Source organism: Zingiber officinale, chromosome 7B (assembly GCF_018446385.1).
Source record: "Zingiber officinale cultivar Zhangliang chromosome 7B, Zo_v1.1, whole genome shotgun sequence".
In the NCBI taxonomy this organism is placed as follows: domain Eukaryota; kingdom Viridiplantae; phylum Streptophyta; class Magnoliopsida; order Zingiberales; family Zingiberaceae; genus Zingiber; species Zingiber officinale.
This window is the reverse complement of record NC_055999.1, coordinates 102,761,366-102,778,441: the sequence shown is the minus strand read 5'-3', so window position 1 is coordinate 102,778,441 and position 17,076 is coordinate 102,761,366. Positions and strand designations below refer to the sequence as shown.

The following is a 17,076-nucleotide window of genomic DNA, read 5'->3' as shown; positions in this document are numbered from 1 at the left end:
AAACCAGTTAGATTCACTACTTCATATTTCACCTCATCTAGATTAACTAATGCACCATTGCGTGAAATGCTGGAATCCACCAACGGCTAGTAGACAGAAGAAAAGCTGACAAACACCGAAGTTCAATTAGCAAGTACTCAAGATGAGTTGACATTAATGCAAATTTTGAACCGGTTGGCACTTGGAGCATTACAATCCTTGATCCATAATTCATCTTCAGCTCCACCTCCTCCTTAATCTTAGACTTTGATGTTGTGAGTACTTTTGATAGAGTTGTGAATTTGGATGTTAACGTGATGTTGTGAACTTTATTTGTTGTGTTACTACTTATTGTTGTGAACTTGATGATGTAAGATTTGTGAACTTGTTAGAGTTGTATGAGTTACTTGTTAGACTTGTTATTTGTTGTTATTGTTAGAGTTGTATGAGTTTGAATGTTATTAGAGTTGTACATGTTTTGTGAACCTGATTATGTTAAAGTATGAGTTGTGTCTGAGTTTGTTTATGATTTTGTAAATCTATATACAGGCTATTAATGTAAATAAAGAACGTTTTTTTTATCATTAAATATGGTTAGCGGCAAATTTGGCCAAGTTCATCGCTAATCCCTATCCGTTAGCGATAAATTAGGACCAAAATCGTCGCTAAGCCTAACTATTAGCGATGAATTAGGCCAAAATTTGTCGCTACGCCTAACTGTTAACAACAAATTTAACCAAATTTGTCGCTAATAATTCACTGTTAGCGACGAAATTGGCTCAAATTCATCGCTAACAACCATACCACATCGAAACCTATCGTGCCATCCAACATTTTTCAGAAATCAATTAGCGATGATTTTAGCTAAACCCGTCACTAACTACAACAAATGTTAGTGATGATTTAGCAATATTTCGTCACTAATCCAAGTGTCTTTTAGCGGCGACTATGTTCTTGTTAGCAACGTATTATGATACGTTGGTAATATTAGCGACGAAATATTACAAATCGTCGCTAAACATCATTTACGACAAGCTTATAGCGACGAATATTTATCGCCGCTATTTTACTTTAGCGATGAAAATACATGACTTAGCGATGAAAAGTTTCGTCGCAGAAAAAACACTTTTCTTGTAGTGATAGTACTAAATATACAAGAGTTCACGTTGCAGGATCCGACTGTAACGTATCGACAAGAACCGTTACATCTCATGAGAACTTAGGTATAGTGTTAAATAGACAAGAGTTCTCATACCATAGATTGAATAAAAAATAAATATGATAGGAAAACTAATAGTCTAAGATTTGAAGCATTGAACATAGGAACTCTTACTGGTAAATCATTGGAGGCAATAGATACGATGATTAGGAGAAGAATTAGTATTTTATGTGTATATGAGATAAAATGGATAGGCGAGAATGTAAATATGATAGAGAACTCAGGTTTTAAGTTATGGTACACAAAAAAAATTAAAGAAAAAAATGCGATGGATATTATTGTAAATAGTTCGTTAAAAGATGAAGTTGTAGGAGTAGTTAGAATAGAGGATAGAATTATAGCCCTCAGATAATCGTGACGAAAGAAACTATGAACATAATTTGCGTATATGCACCGCAAGTATGATTAGATGAAACTACCAAAATCAAAGTTTTGGGATGACTTAAATGAAGTATTATAAAATATTCCGCCAAATGAAATAATTTTAATAAGAGATGGTCTAAATGAGCATGCCAAAGTGAAAAATAAGAAATATGAGAATATACACGAGGGTTGCGAGTTTGGAATGAGAAATGAAGAAAGAAAAAATTATATTAGATTCTACGATAGTATATGAACTTATATTAGCTAATATATTTTTAAATAAAAGAGAAAAATATTTAGTTACGTTCAAAAGTGGAAATAATAAATTGTAAATTGACTTTCTTATGGTTAGGAGAAGGATAGAAAGATTTGTAAAAGTTATCCCTGAAGAAAGCTTAACTACCAAATATAGGTTAATAGTGTTGAATATACGCTTCAAGCATAATATCAATAGAAAGAAAATATATATGACTCTTAAAATTAAGTTATAGAAGTTAAAAGGATAAAAAACAAAATATATTTAAGGAGAAGGTAGAGGTACAAGCATTAGGTGAAATATATGATGACTCTAATATGACATAGGAAAAGATGATATCAAAATTAAAAATAGTAGCTAAGAGTGTACTCGGCGAGTCAAAGAGACATGCACCAATAAGTAAGAAATCTCGGAGGTGGAATGAGAAAGTATAAGAGAAAATGAAGGAAAAAATGAATAGCTTATAAGTAATTATATATTTATAAGAACGAGAGAATTTTAAAGAAATATATAATAGTCAAGAAAGAGACTAAGAAAGTAGTGAATAAAGTAAAAAATAAAACTTTTGAACGATTATATCAAAAATTGAATATAAAAGAAGGGGAAAGAGAGATTTATAGAATATCTAAAGTGAGAAAAAGGAAGACAAAAGATCTTATCCAAATAAAATATATTAAAAATGAATATAATAGATACTAATAAACGATGGAGAAATAAAAGAGCGATGGAAGGTATTTTCACGAACTTTTTAATGAAAGTTTAGGTGACAAACTTAACTTAGGTAATTTAAGTATGTCAAAAGAGTATAGAAATTTAATCATAAAATTCAAACTTCAGAAGTAGAATAAGCTTTAAATGAAATGCACAATTAAAAAGTCGTTAGACTAGATAATATTCCGATAGAGATATAGAAGTGCCTAGGAAATAAGACATTGAATGACTTATAAAATTATTTAACATGATATTGAAAAAAAAAATATTCGATCAATAGATGGTAAGTACTCTAGTTCTCGTATATAAGAACAAGAAAAACATATAAAATTGTATAAACTATAGGGGGATTAAAATAATTAGTCATATAATGAAACTTTTGAAAAAAAAAATAATAAAAAAATAAGGAGACGACAATAATCGAAAATCAATTTGGATTTATGCATAGAAGCTTGACAATAAAAACTATACATTTTCTTAGACAACTAATTGAAAAATATCGGGAGTAAAAATAAAATCTATACATGGTATTCATTGACTTAGAAAAATCTTATGATAGAGTCTCAAGAGAAATTATATGGAGAGTTCTAGAAAAAAGAGGTGTTAGCGTAACATATATTGAACTAATTAAGAATATGTACGAGCCAGAGTAAAGATTCAGGCGGAGTAACTGAAGCATTTCCAATAAAGATAGAATTACATCAAGGATTAGTTCTAAGTCCCTATCTTTTTATACTAATTATGGACAAATACACTGCACACATTCAAGACACAATACCATGGTACATGTTGTGTGTAGATGATATTGTTTTGATACATAAAACATGTGAAGGAAAAAATGTTAAACTAAAATCTTGACGAGAAATACTAGAAGAGAAATGTTGTAGTCTGAGTAGAATAAAAAAAGAATATATGGAATTTAAGTTTAACAATATTAGACGTAATGAGACAATTGTTAAGATAGGAGATGACGAGTTGTTTGGAACCGAGAAGTTTAAATATTTAGGATCATTTATACAAAACGATGGAGGGATTGAAAGAAATGTCTTACATAAATACAAGCATGATGGTTGAAATGGAGCAGAGCATCAGGTGTTTTTTATGACCGTAAAGTACCTCTAAAACTTAAAAGAAAGCTCTACAAAATCGCAACTAGACCTATTATGTTATATGAAGCTGAATGTTGGGCTATGATTCGAGCACATGAGCAAAAGATGAGAGTTGTAGAGATGAGGATGTTAAGATGGATGTGTGAACATACGAGGATGGACAGAATAAGAAATGAGAGCATTAGAGAGAAAGTCGAAGTTGCATCTATTGAGGAAAAACTTCTAGACACATGTGAGATAGTATGAGCATATACTTAAACAATCAATAAATATTCAATTAGGCGATGTGAAACTATGATAAACACGCATATCAAATCAGGAAGAAGAAAACTAAAAAAGACTTGATTAGCAACAATTAAACAAAATAAAATAAAATTTATTTAAGTATAGACGATGATATAATAGGAGATAGAGTTCAATGGTGTAAAAATATTCATATAATCGATCCCACCTAGTAGGATAATATTTAGTTGTTGTTTGTTGTGTGCAAATTTGAAAAAATAATATTTTTTTAAATGCGAGATATATACTTAGACAACTAATAAATATTTCAATTAGACAATATAGAATTATAAGAAATATGTATATCAAATAAGTAAAAACAAAATAAAAAAAAATAGTTAATAATAATAAAATAAGATTATATATATATATAAAAGATAGTTCAATAGTGAGGAAGAATCAACCCTACTATTAATAAAACTTGATTATATTGTTGTTTGCAAACTTTTAAACAAATTGTCAACGGACTTGAAATTAGATTAAGGTTTGGGCAGCACCTAATTCTCTAGGCCATCAGACAGTTAATGAAATATCCAATAATAGACTTCAGTTTAAAGATATCTTCCTTTAATTAAGCTATCAGCACTAAGCTCTCTTATAATTAATGAACCGTTGAAAATAGTTTGATTACTCCAAATTAGCAATCCAACTTCAATAGCATTCACTATGTCTTACCATTAATACATTTGATTGTGTATCATTACTCCTCTCATACATGAGATTGAGTTCTTAAAATCTCAATGAGGTCTTGGGGTGTTGCCACATGAGGTATTGAGGTCGAAACTCGGCGTAACCGAACATAACCTCCTCCATGTCTTGGTCATTTGTACTAATGGCTAGTAGCCACCCGTGATTTACCTCCTCCGTGTTGGCCAGGGACGGGTTGACGGGGACACTAGGGGCGAGCGAATCACCTTTTGCCACATGAGTTCTTAAAATCTCAGCCCTAGCTATGATAAATTTATAAAAAAATTTCCTCCAAATAGAACACACAACTAAAGGATGTTGGACTCTTGGACTGCTCACTGCGAGCGCTTCCCGATTTATCCTGATGACCGATAAAAAACTTCCGTGGGATCGAACCGATCACCCAGACTCGACATTACCCAATCTGATTAATTTTTTTTTTTTTTTGAGTTCCTAAAACCTCAATGTCAAATGTCATTAATTAATTGCTCCTATACATGTATTCAAAAAAATTCTTATAAAATATCTAGGATTCTAAAGCATTGAACAAAGGATAAATCAAAGAATAGATAAACAAAAAGGTGACTAACGAGTAGATTAAACTTTTTGTATTATGCAAATAATAGAAATATAAACTTGTAGAATAAAACGTTGTGCAGATTTCTAGCACTGTCTAAAATCTCAAATTGCATTTTTACTTAAAAAAAAATAAAGGAAATAGAAAAGGCCCAAAAGAATAACCTTGTATTTTTTCCCCCCATTTTAGTTTCATAGCATAGTAAAAAAAGCATAGTACATATATTCAAAGAAAGTGAAACTAATATATCATCTATGCGATTAGTTATTTGCAACATTTGCTTACTTTTTTTTCACAGAGAAAAAAAAACAAAACCACGTGTTTACATTAACTAAAATATTATTCAAAACAGCCAGAGAATATTTTTGATAATGGCAAAATTAATTTATGCATTAAAAGATTGTGCATGTATTCTTATGATGTTGCCAACAAGCTGAATAAAATGAGTTGAAGATGTTACAAGTTTGCATCAGGGCTCGGGTTGCATCTTCTCGCATTCATCTCGTATTGATTGGAAAAGGATAGAGGACAGATATCTCTCACCAAAGCTAGGGAACACAACCTAACCAGTGAAGAAACGGTTATATAATTTTGTTTAGCTTTGTGCAGAACTCAAGAAATAACTCAAAAGAAAGCACCAAAAAGAAAAAAACAAAATCAACACGATAGAAATAACAAAAATATAACAATGCAATATCAATAAAGATGCATGAAAGAGTTATAGAATAGGCGACTAAGAAGGGAATCTAATATTTCCCTATTCCTTATAGTTTAGTAGAGAACATATATTTCAAGTATGATTAGTTGAGGTATTTTTATTCTTTTGTTAGTACTTGTCTTTGACTAGCTATATTATTGTGATCACAAAGTTATTAGTTTGGTTTTATTTTCCACAAACGTCTATCAAAAAAGGAAAAAAAAAATTGTAAGCAGTGACATACCACGATAAGTTTCCCAGCATTTTCTGGTCTACTTGCAACCTTTATTGCTGCAGCTGCTGCTGCTCCGGAAGAAATTCCAACCTGAAGAGTATCCAAAATACTAACGATCATGCATACCGAATGAATTTAATTGTAAGTTCATTGCAAGATGGAGCATCTCACAAATAAAAACGCTTTGATATCTCATCTAATGTTTTTGGTGGCGCATACAATGAATTACATTCCTATTGTTTATGGAAAAATAATAACAAATCATATATTTATGAAAAATATAAAATTCATAGATTACCACCGTCCTCCTACTTTAATCCTGCAATGAATGAACCACACCACATGATGCTCATATCAAAATCCTAGCAACAGAGGAACCTCGATATTTAAAATTAGGATTCAAATTTGATGCGTGTAAAATTTACGTTTATTTCATTTTTTCGATAATTTAGAGACTTCAGGTCTGATCAACTTCTAGTTGTAATTACAATTCTATGAATGCATTAACTATGAAAAATTCAATAGCAGTATGAATCATGTTTCAATGAATTAATTCTCTTGAAGAGCTTCAGGAGTTACATCAAATATTTCTAGAAAGTTGAAATAGAAAGCATTGGTAGTTGACCTGGTCAATGCCAAGGTCAGACATTTTTTAGAAGAAAGAATATACAGGACCCAAGTATGAACAATAGGGACCAAATCTTCATCATCTCTTCTACTGTTCAACTTGACATAGCTTTCATACTTCAGTCTATTGATATTAATGTTTCAGAAAAGAAGAGTTGATTTGGAGCATGAAATTAATTGTGGTTTAAGTAGCTTCAATTATTCATATTTACATAAAAGCAATATCGCAAATTGGCTCCTACAGTCAGCTATGAGGAAATTTGAGGTAACCACTCCCATCCATCAGAAGCGATAGATGTAGGATCGACAGAGTGTGATAGAGGTGCTTTTAAAAATAATTCTTTTACTTGTTAAAATCAAAATCATGCAGCGGAAAATAGAAAACACAATTCGATTACTTGGTTCTCGAAGCCTAGGTCAACTTCTACTTTAAGACCCGCGATCCTTGATCGCACCAATAGACAATCCACTGAACCTCTTCTTTCCGAAAATCTCGGAAAAAAGCAGTGTGTACAAATGAGTAAGATAGTAACAACCTACTATCTTACTAATAAATAAGTACAATTACAAGCTAGTAAAATTATACCGACTTAAGAATGAGTATGCAGCTTGTCGGCACTTCTTGGAGTAGTAGCTTGTAGCTTGCGCAGAGATGAACTTCGAACCAATCAGATTTCATTCACCAACCTCGGACCTCGAGCTTACTCTTATAAGAGTCGTCGACGTTCGGTCAACCGATCCTTGAGTTCGGTCGACCAAACCAGCTTCTTTCCATCTTTGCTGAGATCTGATATTGATTCGATCTTCAGCATTTAATGACAATTAAGTGTTTAATCGACCGATCCCTTTATTGGGTCAACCGAACATAGATCCTTCCCTGTTCTTCGAGATCTGGAATTAATGCGCCATTAAGTGATGATTGTTCGGTCGACCGATCCCTTGGTTTGGTCGACCGATCAGTCGCTCTTCCTTCTTTGCTTCTGCTCGATCTGAACTGTGCTGAGTCATCATGGTTCGGTCGACCGATCCTCTGGTTCAGTCGACCGATCAAGGTTTGATCAGACCTTGCTCTGTTTTGGTTTGAACTGATATCTGCTCTAAGTTGACCTTGTTTGGTCAACTGATCATCGGGTTCAGTCGACCGATCAAGCCGAACCTGCAAAACAGTGTTACACAATAATCCTACAAAACAAATATTAGCATAATAATAATATATCTAATGCATGAGTAATAATAATAGACAGTTCCACTGTCTTGATCTCAGCTTGGAAACCTTCCAGGTTTCTTCAGTTGGATCAACGAGCTTAAGTTGTTCCTTTCAGGAACACAAATTCACTATCGCTCCTCTAATTGTGTATCTCAACCTACCTGCCAAACGTTGATCCTCCAGATCTATTTGGAATTTGCCTGCTCAGTGTCTGATCACCTGATCCACTAAGACTTTTCCGACAATACTATATTAGCCAACATCAATAATAGTAATATATAATACTATGGTAAACCAAAACTTAGATTTACCGAGATCCGCTAGTCAGGTCGACCGCGCGCGGTCGACCAAAAACCATCCGATCAACCTTGCTTGGAGTTCACTCCTCCAAGACTTCTCGCTACCTAAGGTTGTCTCCCCCTAGGATTTTCACCATCTGGCTTCACTCACCAGAACCTAAGGTTACCATCCCCTAGGATTTTCTCCACCTAGCTTCACTCACCAAGACTTAGTATTCGGCTACCTAGGGATCAGGTCCTCCAGACCTATCGAATCCACCTGACTTCCACGATCTACCGAGATTTTCCTTGCTTTAGTATTCGACAACCCAGGGATCAGGTCCTTCAGACTTATCGAATCCACCAGGCTTCCACGATCTACCGAGATTTTCCTTACCTTAGTATTCGACTACCCAGGGATCAGGTCCTCCAGACCTATCGAATCCACCTGTCTTCCACGATCTGTTGGTGCAATCGACCTCCAAGGTTTTAATGTTAAACAAATATGTTTAAGTACGCTTAAGTATGGAGCTTGATCTAGGGAAGTCCTAGTTGTAGGCTAGGCAAGGGAAGTCCTAGTTGGAAGCTAGGCAAGAGAAATCTCGGTAGATCGTGGAAGCCAGGTGGATAGGTTTGGAGGACCTGATCCCTGGGTAGCCAAATACTGAGGCAAGGGAAATCTCGGTATATCGTGGAAGCCAGGAGGATAGGTCTGGAAGACCTGATCCCTGGGTAGCCGAATACTGAGTCTTGGTGAGTGAAGTCAAGTGGTGAAAAACATAGGGAGAGATAACCTTAGGTAACGAGAAGTCTTGGAGGAGTGAACTCCAAGCAAGGTTGATCGGATGGTTTCCGGTCGACCGCGCGCGATTGACCGAATCAGCGGATCTCGATAAATCTAGGATTAGGTTTATCATTATATTCTGTATTACTATTATTGTTGTTGGCTAATATAGTATTGCAGGAAAAGTTTTAGTGGATCAGACAATCAGACACTGAGCAGGCAAAGTCCAAACATGTCTGGAGGACCATGTTTGGCAGGTAAGTTGAGGTAAACAACTGGAGGAGCGACAGTGAGATCGGGTTCCCGAAGGGAACAACCTTAGGTCGCTGATCCAACTGAAGAAATTGGAAAGGTTTCAAAGTTGAGATCAAGACAGTTCTACTGTCTTTTATATTACTCATGCATTATAATATTATTACTGTGCTAACATCTATTTTGCAGGATTCTTTTCTGTCTAACACTATGTTGTAGGTCCGACTGGATCGGTCGACTGAACCGGAGGATCGGTCGACCGAACAAGAAGAATCAAGGCAGTGTTCAGATCAGACCAGATCAAAGCCCGATCAAAGTTTGATCGATCGACCGAACAATAAGATCGATCGACTGAACCATGATGACTTAGCAATGCCAGCATCGATCAGAAGGATAAGGAAAATGGGTTGATCGGTCGACCGAACCCATGGATCGGTCGACCGAACCAATCAACATTAAAGCAGCATTAAATAAGGATCGCGGCAAATCTTGACGAACAGGGAAGGAGCCTGTTCGGTCGACCGAAAAGAGGAATCGGTCGACCGAACCCTTAATGAGCAATTAATGCCCGAGATCGAACCAACGTCAAACTCTAGCCAGGAAGGAAGGGAGCTGGTTCGGTCGACCGAACAGAGAGATCGGTAGACCGAACGTCCATTACACCTATAAAAAGAGGCTCGAGGTTTGAGGCTGTGTAACACTTTCTGATTGACAAAAGTTCCCATCTGCAAGCTGCTCGTGCTACAAGTCTTCATCAGCTCTGCAAGTCACTCCGTCCGATAGTGCCAACCAAAGCTTCAACTCCATTACTTGTCGGTATATTTTATTAGCTTGCATTGTAATTAACTTAAGCAAGATAGTAGGTTGTTACTATCTTGCTCATTTTGTACGTTCTGCTTCTTTCCGAGGATTTCGGAAAGAAGAATTATAGTAATCGCCCATCGGTGTGATCAAGGATCGCGGACCTTCGAATAAGAGCCGACCTAGACTCCGAACGAAGTAAACAAGCTTGTCTTTCCTTTTACTTTTCGCTATGCACGACTCTGCTTTTAAAGAAAAAGAGAAGTTTTAAAAAAAGTGCGATATTCACCCCCCTCCCCTCTATCACACCCATTCGATCTAACACGATCTACTGAGATTTTTCTTGCCTAGCATGCAACTAGGACTTCCCTTGCCTAACCGCAGTTAGGACTAGTCACTCGGTTGACTCCCCACCCTTGCCTAGCCACGACTAAGACTTCTCATGATCAAGCTCTATTAAACTTACTTAAACATATTTGTCGACATTAAAACCTTGGAGGTTGATTGTACCAACAATAGATGCCTACACTTTTTTTTGATGATTAACTACCATGCTTTCCAAACCTCATAATCTAGAGAAATCTATCATGATATGCTTGACTCGGGCGCATGGCAATATTGAAGGATAATTGATATAATTGCAAAATAGTTGCATGAATTCAGGGAATTAAACATAATCAACAAAAAATTATGAAAGAGTCCATGAATTCAGAGAATTAAACATAATCAATGACAATTAAGAAAGAGTTTATGAATTCAGAGAATTCAATAAACAGAACATCATAGGAAGGCATCACTGACTAGTACCGTAATGCAGGTAAGCTCATAAAGCATTTGCATCCAAAAGAAATTTGGAATATCTTTACAGCAAATAATCAGTTTGAAACATGCCCTGTGGGCAGGTTATTTTTCCAAAAACTAGAAGTACTAAGACTACAGGCAAATCTTAAAAACTAGGTTTTCTTCTTCAGTAAATTTGACAAGAAAATATCACACAATGATAGCAAAATTTGAAACCAAAAGTCATAAAGAGGGCATATATACCAGCAATCCTTCTTGGAGAGCCAACTGTTTTGCAGCTTCAACAGCTTCATTGCTTGATATCTGCAGCAAAATAAGTAGAAGATGATGAAAAGTGAATTACGAGAGTGATTCAGTATGTGTCAGCATATGTAGTAAAAAAAACTGTCATGTCATTCATACAATGTAGATTGCAGTAAGTTCCCCCACAGAGATCATAAATGAAAATGAAATTATTTATCTATCTTGTTGCATCATCAATGGTTTAATCTGCAGAAGCAAATTAAAAAAAAAATGAAGCAGTCTAATTAGATTACAAGGTGCAAACGTTGTCACCATTTATGTAAATCAATGCCATCAAATTTCACCATATATAACATAAAATGCAAAGTCTTCTCCTTAGGAAGTTGTACCTTAGCTGACACAATTTAAGTTGCATATAAAATTGTCATGACTCGCAAATGCAGGTGTTGCCACTAAATAATGAATATTCAGACCTATTTATTTGGCACATTGTTCAACACCTGGAGACACATAAAGAGGAGGCAAAGGAATTGACAATGGCATTCCAAGTTAACTAAACAATCCAGGGTGGGAATATCGAGGAAAGTAGGAAAAGGATAGTGTACATCAATATTGAGCTAACCATATATTCAGACAGACCTGACAAAAAATGAAGGTTTAAGAGAAGAACAATTTAAACTTTATTTTTAGTAAAGTTTTAAAATGCACGAATTTTTTAGACTATTGACAAGAGAGATAGAACTTGAAAAGAGAAGTGGTCAGAAACATAATTGAATAGGATATAAACTCAAAAGTATGTACTATGTAGATGCATTACTAGCAGATGAAGAAGGCTTTATCCATCAAATGCAATAAGAAGATGACTAGTGAATAATTCAATAATCAATAACACAATCAAACTGCCAAAGCAAAGAATTTTCACAAGCTCCTACCTCTAAAATCTCGTCTACTACTTCAAGGTCTAAATTCCTGGGTACAAAACCGGCTCCAATTCCTTGGATCTTGTGCGGACCTACATGTGAAGGGTTTTGTTTAAGGGGATAAAAGCATGTTGAAGCACAATAAGAAACACCATATAATGGCAGTTCATACCAGGTTTCCCCCCTGAAAGAATGTTGCTTTCAGCAGGCTCAATGCCAATGACCTGAAGTGATGGAAGAATAGCAAGACTGAAATTCAGTAAATAAAAAAGAAAAAAGAAAAAAATGGCAATGATAAGGAGAAGAATCATAAGGAAGAACCTTAATGTTAGGATTCTTTTCCTTTAAATAATGGCCAACACCAGAAATAGTTCCGCCTGTGCCAATTCCAGCAATAAAAATGTCAACCTTCCCTCTAGTATCTTCCCAGATTTCAGGACCAGTAGTCTCATAGTGTATCTGCATTAAGAGTATATAGGATGGAATAACATAGCACTGGTAATAGAACAAGAAAACTTGGAAGAATTATGTTGGTAGAATGTCACCTTTGGATTTGCAGGATTGTCAAACTGTTGGAGCATGTACGCACCAGGTGTTTTCTTCACAATTTCTTCTGCCTTTTGAACTGCTCCCTTCATGCCTTTGGCAGAATCAGTAAGGACAAGTTCTGCTCCAAAAGCTTTAAGTAGAACTCGCCTTTCGATGCTCATAGAGGCAGGCATAGTCAAAATCAGTTTGTAGCCTTTGGCAGCAGCAATAAATGCAAGACCAATCCCCGTATTACCACTTGTTGGTTCCACCAATATACTCTTTAGAAACATCAATAAATAAACTTTTAGTAAGTAATTATGACTATGAAATTGAAGATTTATATAGTAAACTACAATAAGATCGTACAATAAAACCTCAGAAAGGGCAAAAGAGACAAATATTTATATAAAAACTGACACCATTATTGAAGCATTTACTATGACTTAAAGCAGCCAAGAAACTCACTTTTTCAGACAACATGACCAAAATTTCAACAATTAAATTTTATATTTGATTGTTAAATTGACTTAGCTAAATAATTGCTGTTATATTCATGTATATCATTATTGATTAGTTTCTTTTTTGTCATTACAATGGATGTTTTAGATCCAGTTTTTTGAGTTTTCACTTTTAAAGATCTTTTAACTCCGCCCATGACGACTAGTCATGGCCGGTCCCAAGCCCGGATAAAGGAGGAGAGTTGCGTTAGATTGCCAGCCAGCGTCAAACTATGGCAAATATTCAATGAATGAATCCACTTTTAAAGATCTTTTATAGTATTTTTTCTGTTCTTCCTTTCACAAAGATCAAATATCTTTTTTGTATATTTCTTTTTAAAAATTATTGTACAAAGTTGACATAAATCAGTAGACAAATATTTGCTTTTATTTTTTCCCTTTCGGATTTTTAGATTTTTTTTTCAGATTTATTACATCTCCTTGTTCAATGTTCAGCATCTACTCCTGTTAAGACAAATTTCTAGTGTTGGCTAGTTCTGGCTCTAATTACATATTTCACAAGTTTTACATTGTAAAATATGTCACAACTCCCAACAAAAAAACAATCAAGCATGTACCAATGTTAAATTTGAATTGGCTTTACTAGTCTTTCTTCAACTTCAACACCTACAAATAGGAACTGCCAATGTTATTGAATAACCCTCAAATCATCCTCATATATGTACTGTGCTGTCAATAGACAAAGAATCTCTTTTTCAAAGGTCATTCAATTTGTTGTACAAGTGCACAAAAACCACGTCGAGTTTTCAGTCAACTAATGGTCAATGTCCTTGCCATATGGCACTACATGCCAAGGAGAAAAATAAAAGGAATTTTGTGTCAGACGCTCAACGTACACATCCAGTTTTTCACCATGTAGATGTCACAGGTTGAGGCATTAGGAGTAAATCAAATGGAAAATAAAAGAAAATGAAATTCTCTTTATAATAGAATATTTGTACCATCTCCAATATGTTAGAAATGCAGCATCAACCTAGCTGCTATGTGAATGCCACATGGTGTTGACCATTACATAATATTACAGAATCTAGCTTGAGCTTTAAACCAAAAGCAACTCTCTTAGGAAGGAATTAAGATTTTGAAAGTTTAAGGGCATTTTGCAAAGAAAAAAAATTATGTGAACAAAGTGAAACTATCCCCTATACAATTTTATGATATATTGATATGGAAAAATGGAAGGAAACAATAACAGTGAAAGAAGCCATTTGATTACCTTTCCAGGTGTAATGAGCCCTTTTTGTTCAGCATCAGCTATCATACTGTGTCCTATCCTGAAAAAAACGGACAAATATATTATATAACCTGTTCTAAAGATACATTAACAGTTAAAAAAACGTACCTATCTTTAACACTGCAGCATGGCTCCATTATCTCAAGTTTGACAGCAATGTTTGCAACACACCCTTTTATGATATTGTTCAGATACACCATTGGTGTCTTACCTATAAGCTGTAAGAAAGCAGCCAATTATAGATGCTGGATGATTAGATAGACTTAAATTCTAATTTAATGGTTTGCAAAAGAAAACAATAAAACATTGTAATATAAAAAGAAGCATAAACAAACATTTCAGACAAGCATGACTTTGTGAATACCAAATAGAGACGAATGCGATTACAGATTACTAGTGAGACACTTTTGAATCATTTTGCTTAATTTAATAGTGTCTTCTTACTTTAACTGGTTAAACTAGTTCCCTTATCGTATTGCAAGAAGTGATGCCTAAACAAGATCTCCAAATGAATACAGTTATATCAAACAACTTAACTGATGCAAAGTGGAAACTAGAATACAATAGCCATAAAAAAAAAAAAATCGTTCAAGCATTCCTGTGAAAAGAGCTGCTAGGCTCCAAAATTACTAACCTAAACAAAATCAAAAATAGCCATAAATAAATAGCGTTTAACATTTGAAAAAAAAAAATAATCAAAAAGTGTTGTACAAAATCTCAACTTAAATATATGTTCAGTTCTAAAAATTGATTTACACTAGAGTGATAAGTTTTCAGACAAGTAATGCATTCATATCAAGCCATCTATGAAAACTTTAAAAGAAAACTATTTTATGATTCCATCTCAAAGACCTTATCCCTCCCCCCAAAAATAAAATAAATAAAAAAAGATAAATCTCGAAGTACCTGCGTCACATCTTCGGCTATGTTGAGACCCTCGATCTCCGTCTGCGGCTTCACGGAAACAGCTTCGCAGACGAAGGGGCGCCGAGGGGGGTTGGACGGAGCGACTGCGATCCTTCTTCTCCACACCGACACAGGGCTGACGAAAAAAGATCGGGGCATGGGCTGGGAAAGTGGACGAGATTCGTGCGCGGTCCGTAAGTGAGAGGCGAACGACGACGGGATGGGGCTGGAGACCGACGCCATGGAGGAGGGTAGGGAGAGACGGCAGAGAGAGGGCGGAGCCCAAAGAAAATCGAATCAAAGTCAGTATAAATCGCTCAGGATAACGAAGTAGATTTTTGTAATAATAATTAATTAATTAATTTTGTGAATAAATAAGGTTATAAAGGCGATTTCCTCGTCTCCGGTGTATCCGTTAATCCGTCTTTATATCAATACAGAATAGTTAAATTACGAATAACTACTAATCATTAGTACATGTGGTCAAGACATAAGGAAAAATATGCTCTAACGCATAAGATCTCATGTGACAACATCCCGTGTCTTAATTACCGCACCGTCCCAAGGAGACTAAACGAATTGATCCTCAATTGTGATAAAAAAAAAAACGAATACGCTCGCCCTCAGCGCCCCGGCCAACCCATCCCAAGGCCAACATGGAGGAAATAAATCACGGTCGGCTACTAGCCTTTCGAATAATGACTAGCATAAGAGAGGTATTTACCTCGGCTTTGCCAAGATTCGAACTCCAAACCTTATTGTGGCAACACCTCATGCGCTAACCACTAGACCCATCCGAGGGGACAAACGAATTGATCCTCAAGCACAATAAGATAACAGAGGTCCCCATGGAATGTCCATCCATTCCATTTGGTTGGAGAGTGGGAGATTTACCGGGTAAGAAATTAATTTTTGACAATGTATATTCTTGGAAAAAAAAATAGTAGTTGGCTATAAGTTGACCCTATGATTTATCTCCCTTCATATAATTTAAGAAGGGTTGTAAGAGGTATATAGGGTGAACATAATTACTTTTTACTACAATGATAAGCAACGAAGTCAAATTAAATCGAGCCTAAAATGCATTAAATTATTGAAATGATTATTTAAGCTGGGCTTGATTTAGTCTGAACCTAACTGAAGCATGGTTCGTTTATGAGGAATGATAATTTGGGGATTTTTTTTTTAGTATCTTAGGTATTTTTATATTTTGAATCTATTTAGGAATTCTAGGATTATTATTTTATTAATAATTTTTTGTTTTATTAGGATTAATTGCAGTTCATATTTTAAGATTTTTCCTTTTATTTAGGTTTTAATATTTGTAGTTTATATAAACATATGTTTAGGTGTTTGATGAATTATTTTTTATTATTAAAGAATTTTTTTTCAAGAAATTTGGAGGAGGTCGGTTTTCTTTTATTGTCTTCTTTTCAATTTCCACTTCTCATCAGTCGTAAAATAATCGTTATCCTATCTGACGTCAATTGTTTTTCAGAGCTGGCGGATTTTGATTGAGAAAGTCAAGCATCATATCCAATGGAAGGTTGTCGTGGTCATAGTCATAATGAAGCTGATTGTCATCAAATTCAAAGGTCGACCATCGGTGTGGTGGGAGTACTTACTGTGCTCACGAGACAGACAGAGCAAAACCGATATCAAGGACGAGGAGAAGATGAAGAATAAAGATTAAAAAAATCACTTTTTTCTTTTTGGGTACATTCAAACTTCGTTCTAGGCATGATTAGGTTTCGCCATGGAAGATGATAACTTCGACGTCCGAGATGACCTGAATAGATTCAAAGATGATTTAGATGAGAAATTTGACACAGAAGAAATTGAAGAGTAATCTCGATCTCAAA

At 35.0% G+C, this 17,076-nt stretch overlaps 1 protein-coding gene across 1 annotated transcript; it reads right to left on the bottom strand.

The window, feature by feature from the left end:
• Positions 1 to 5,487: 5,487 nt before the first annotated feature.
• On the bottom strand, positions 5,488 to 15,526 carry LOC122006615 (cysteine synthase-like). Its single transcript, XM_042562182.1, has 10 exons — positions 15,215 to 15,526; positions 14,417 to 14,526; positions 14,291 to 14,348; positions 12,574 to 12,837; positions 12,350 to 12,487; positions 12,201 to 12,252; positions 12,041 to 12,120; positions 11,109 to 11,168; positions 6,125 to 6,205; positions 5,488 to 5,745 (listed from the first exon to the last, which is right to left on the bottom strand). Exons 1-10 carry the CDS (start codon positions 15,455 to 15,457, stop codon positions 5,653 to 5,655), a joined length of 1,179 nt encoding a protein of 392 aa, XP_042418116.1. The 5' UTR covers positions 15,458 to 15,526; the 3' UTR covers positions 5,488 to 5,652.
• Between the last annotated feature and the right edge of the window lie 1,550 nt (positions 15,527 to 17,076).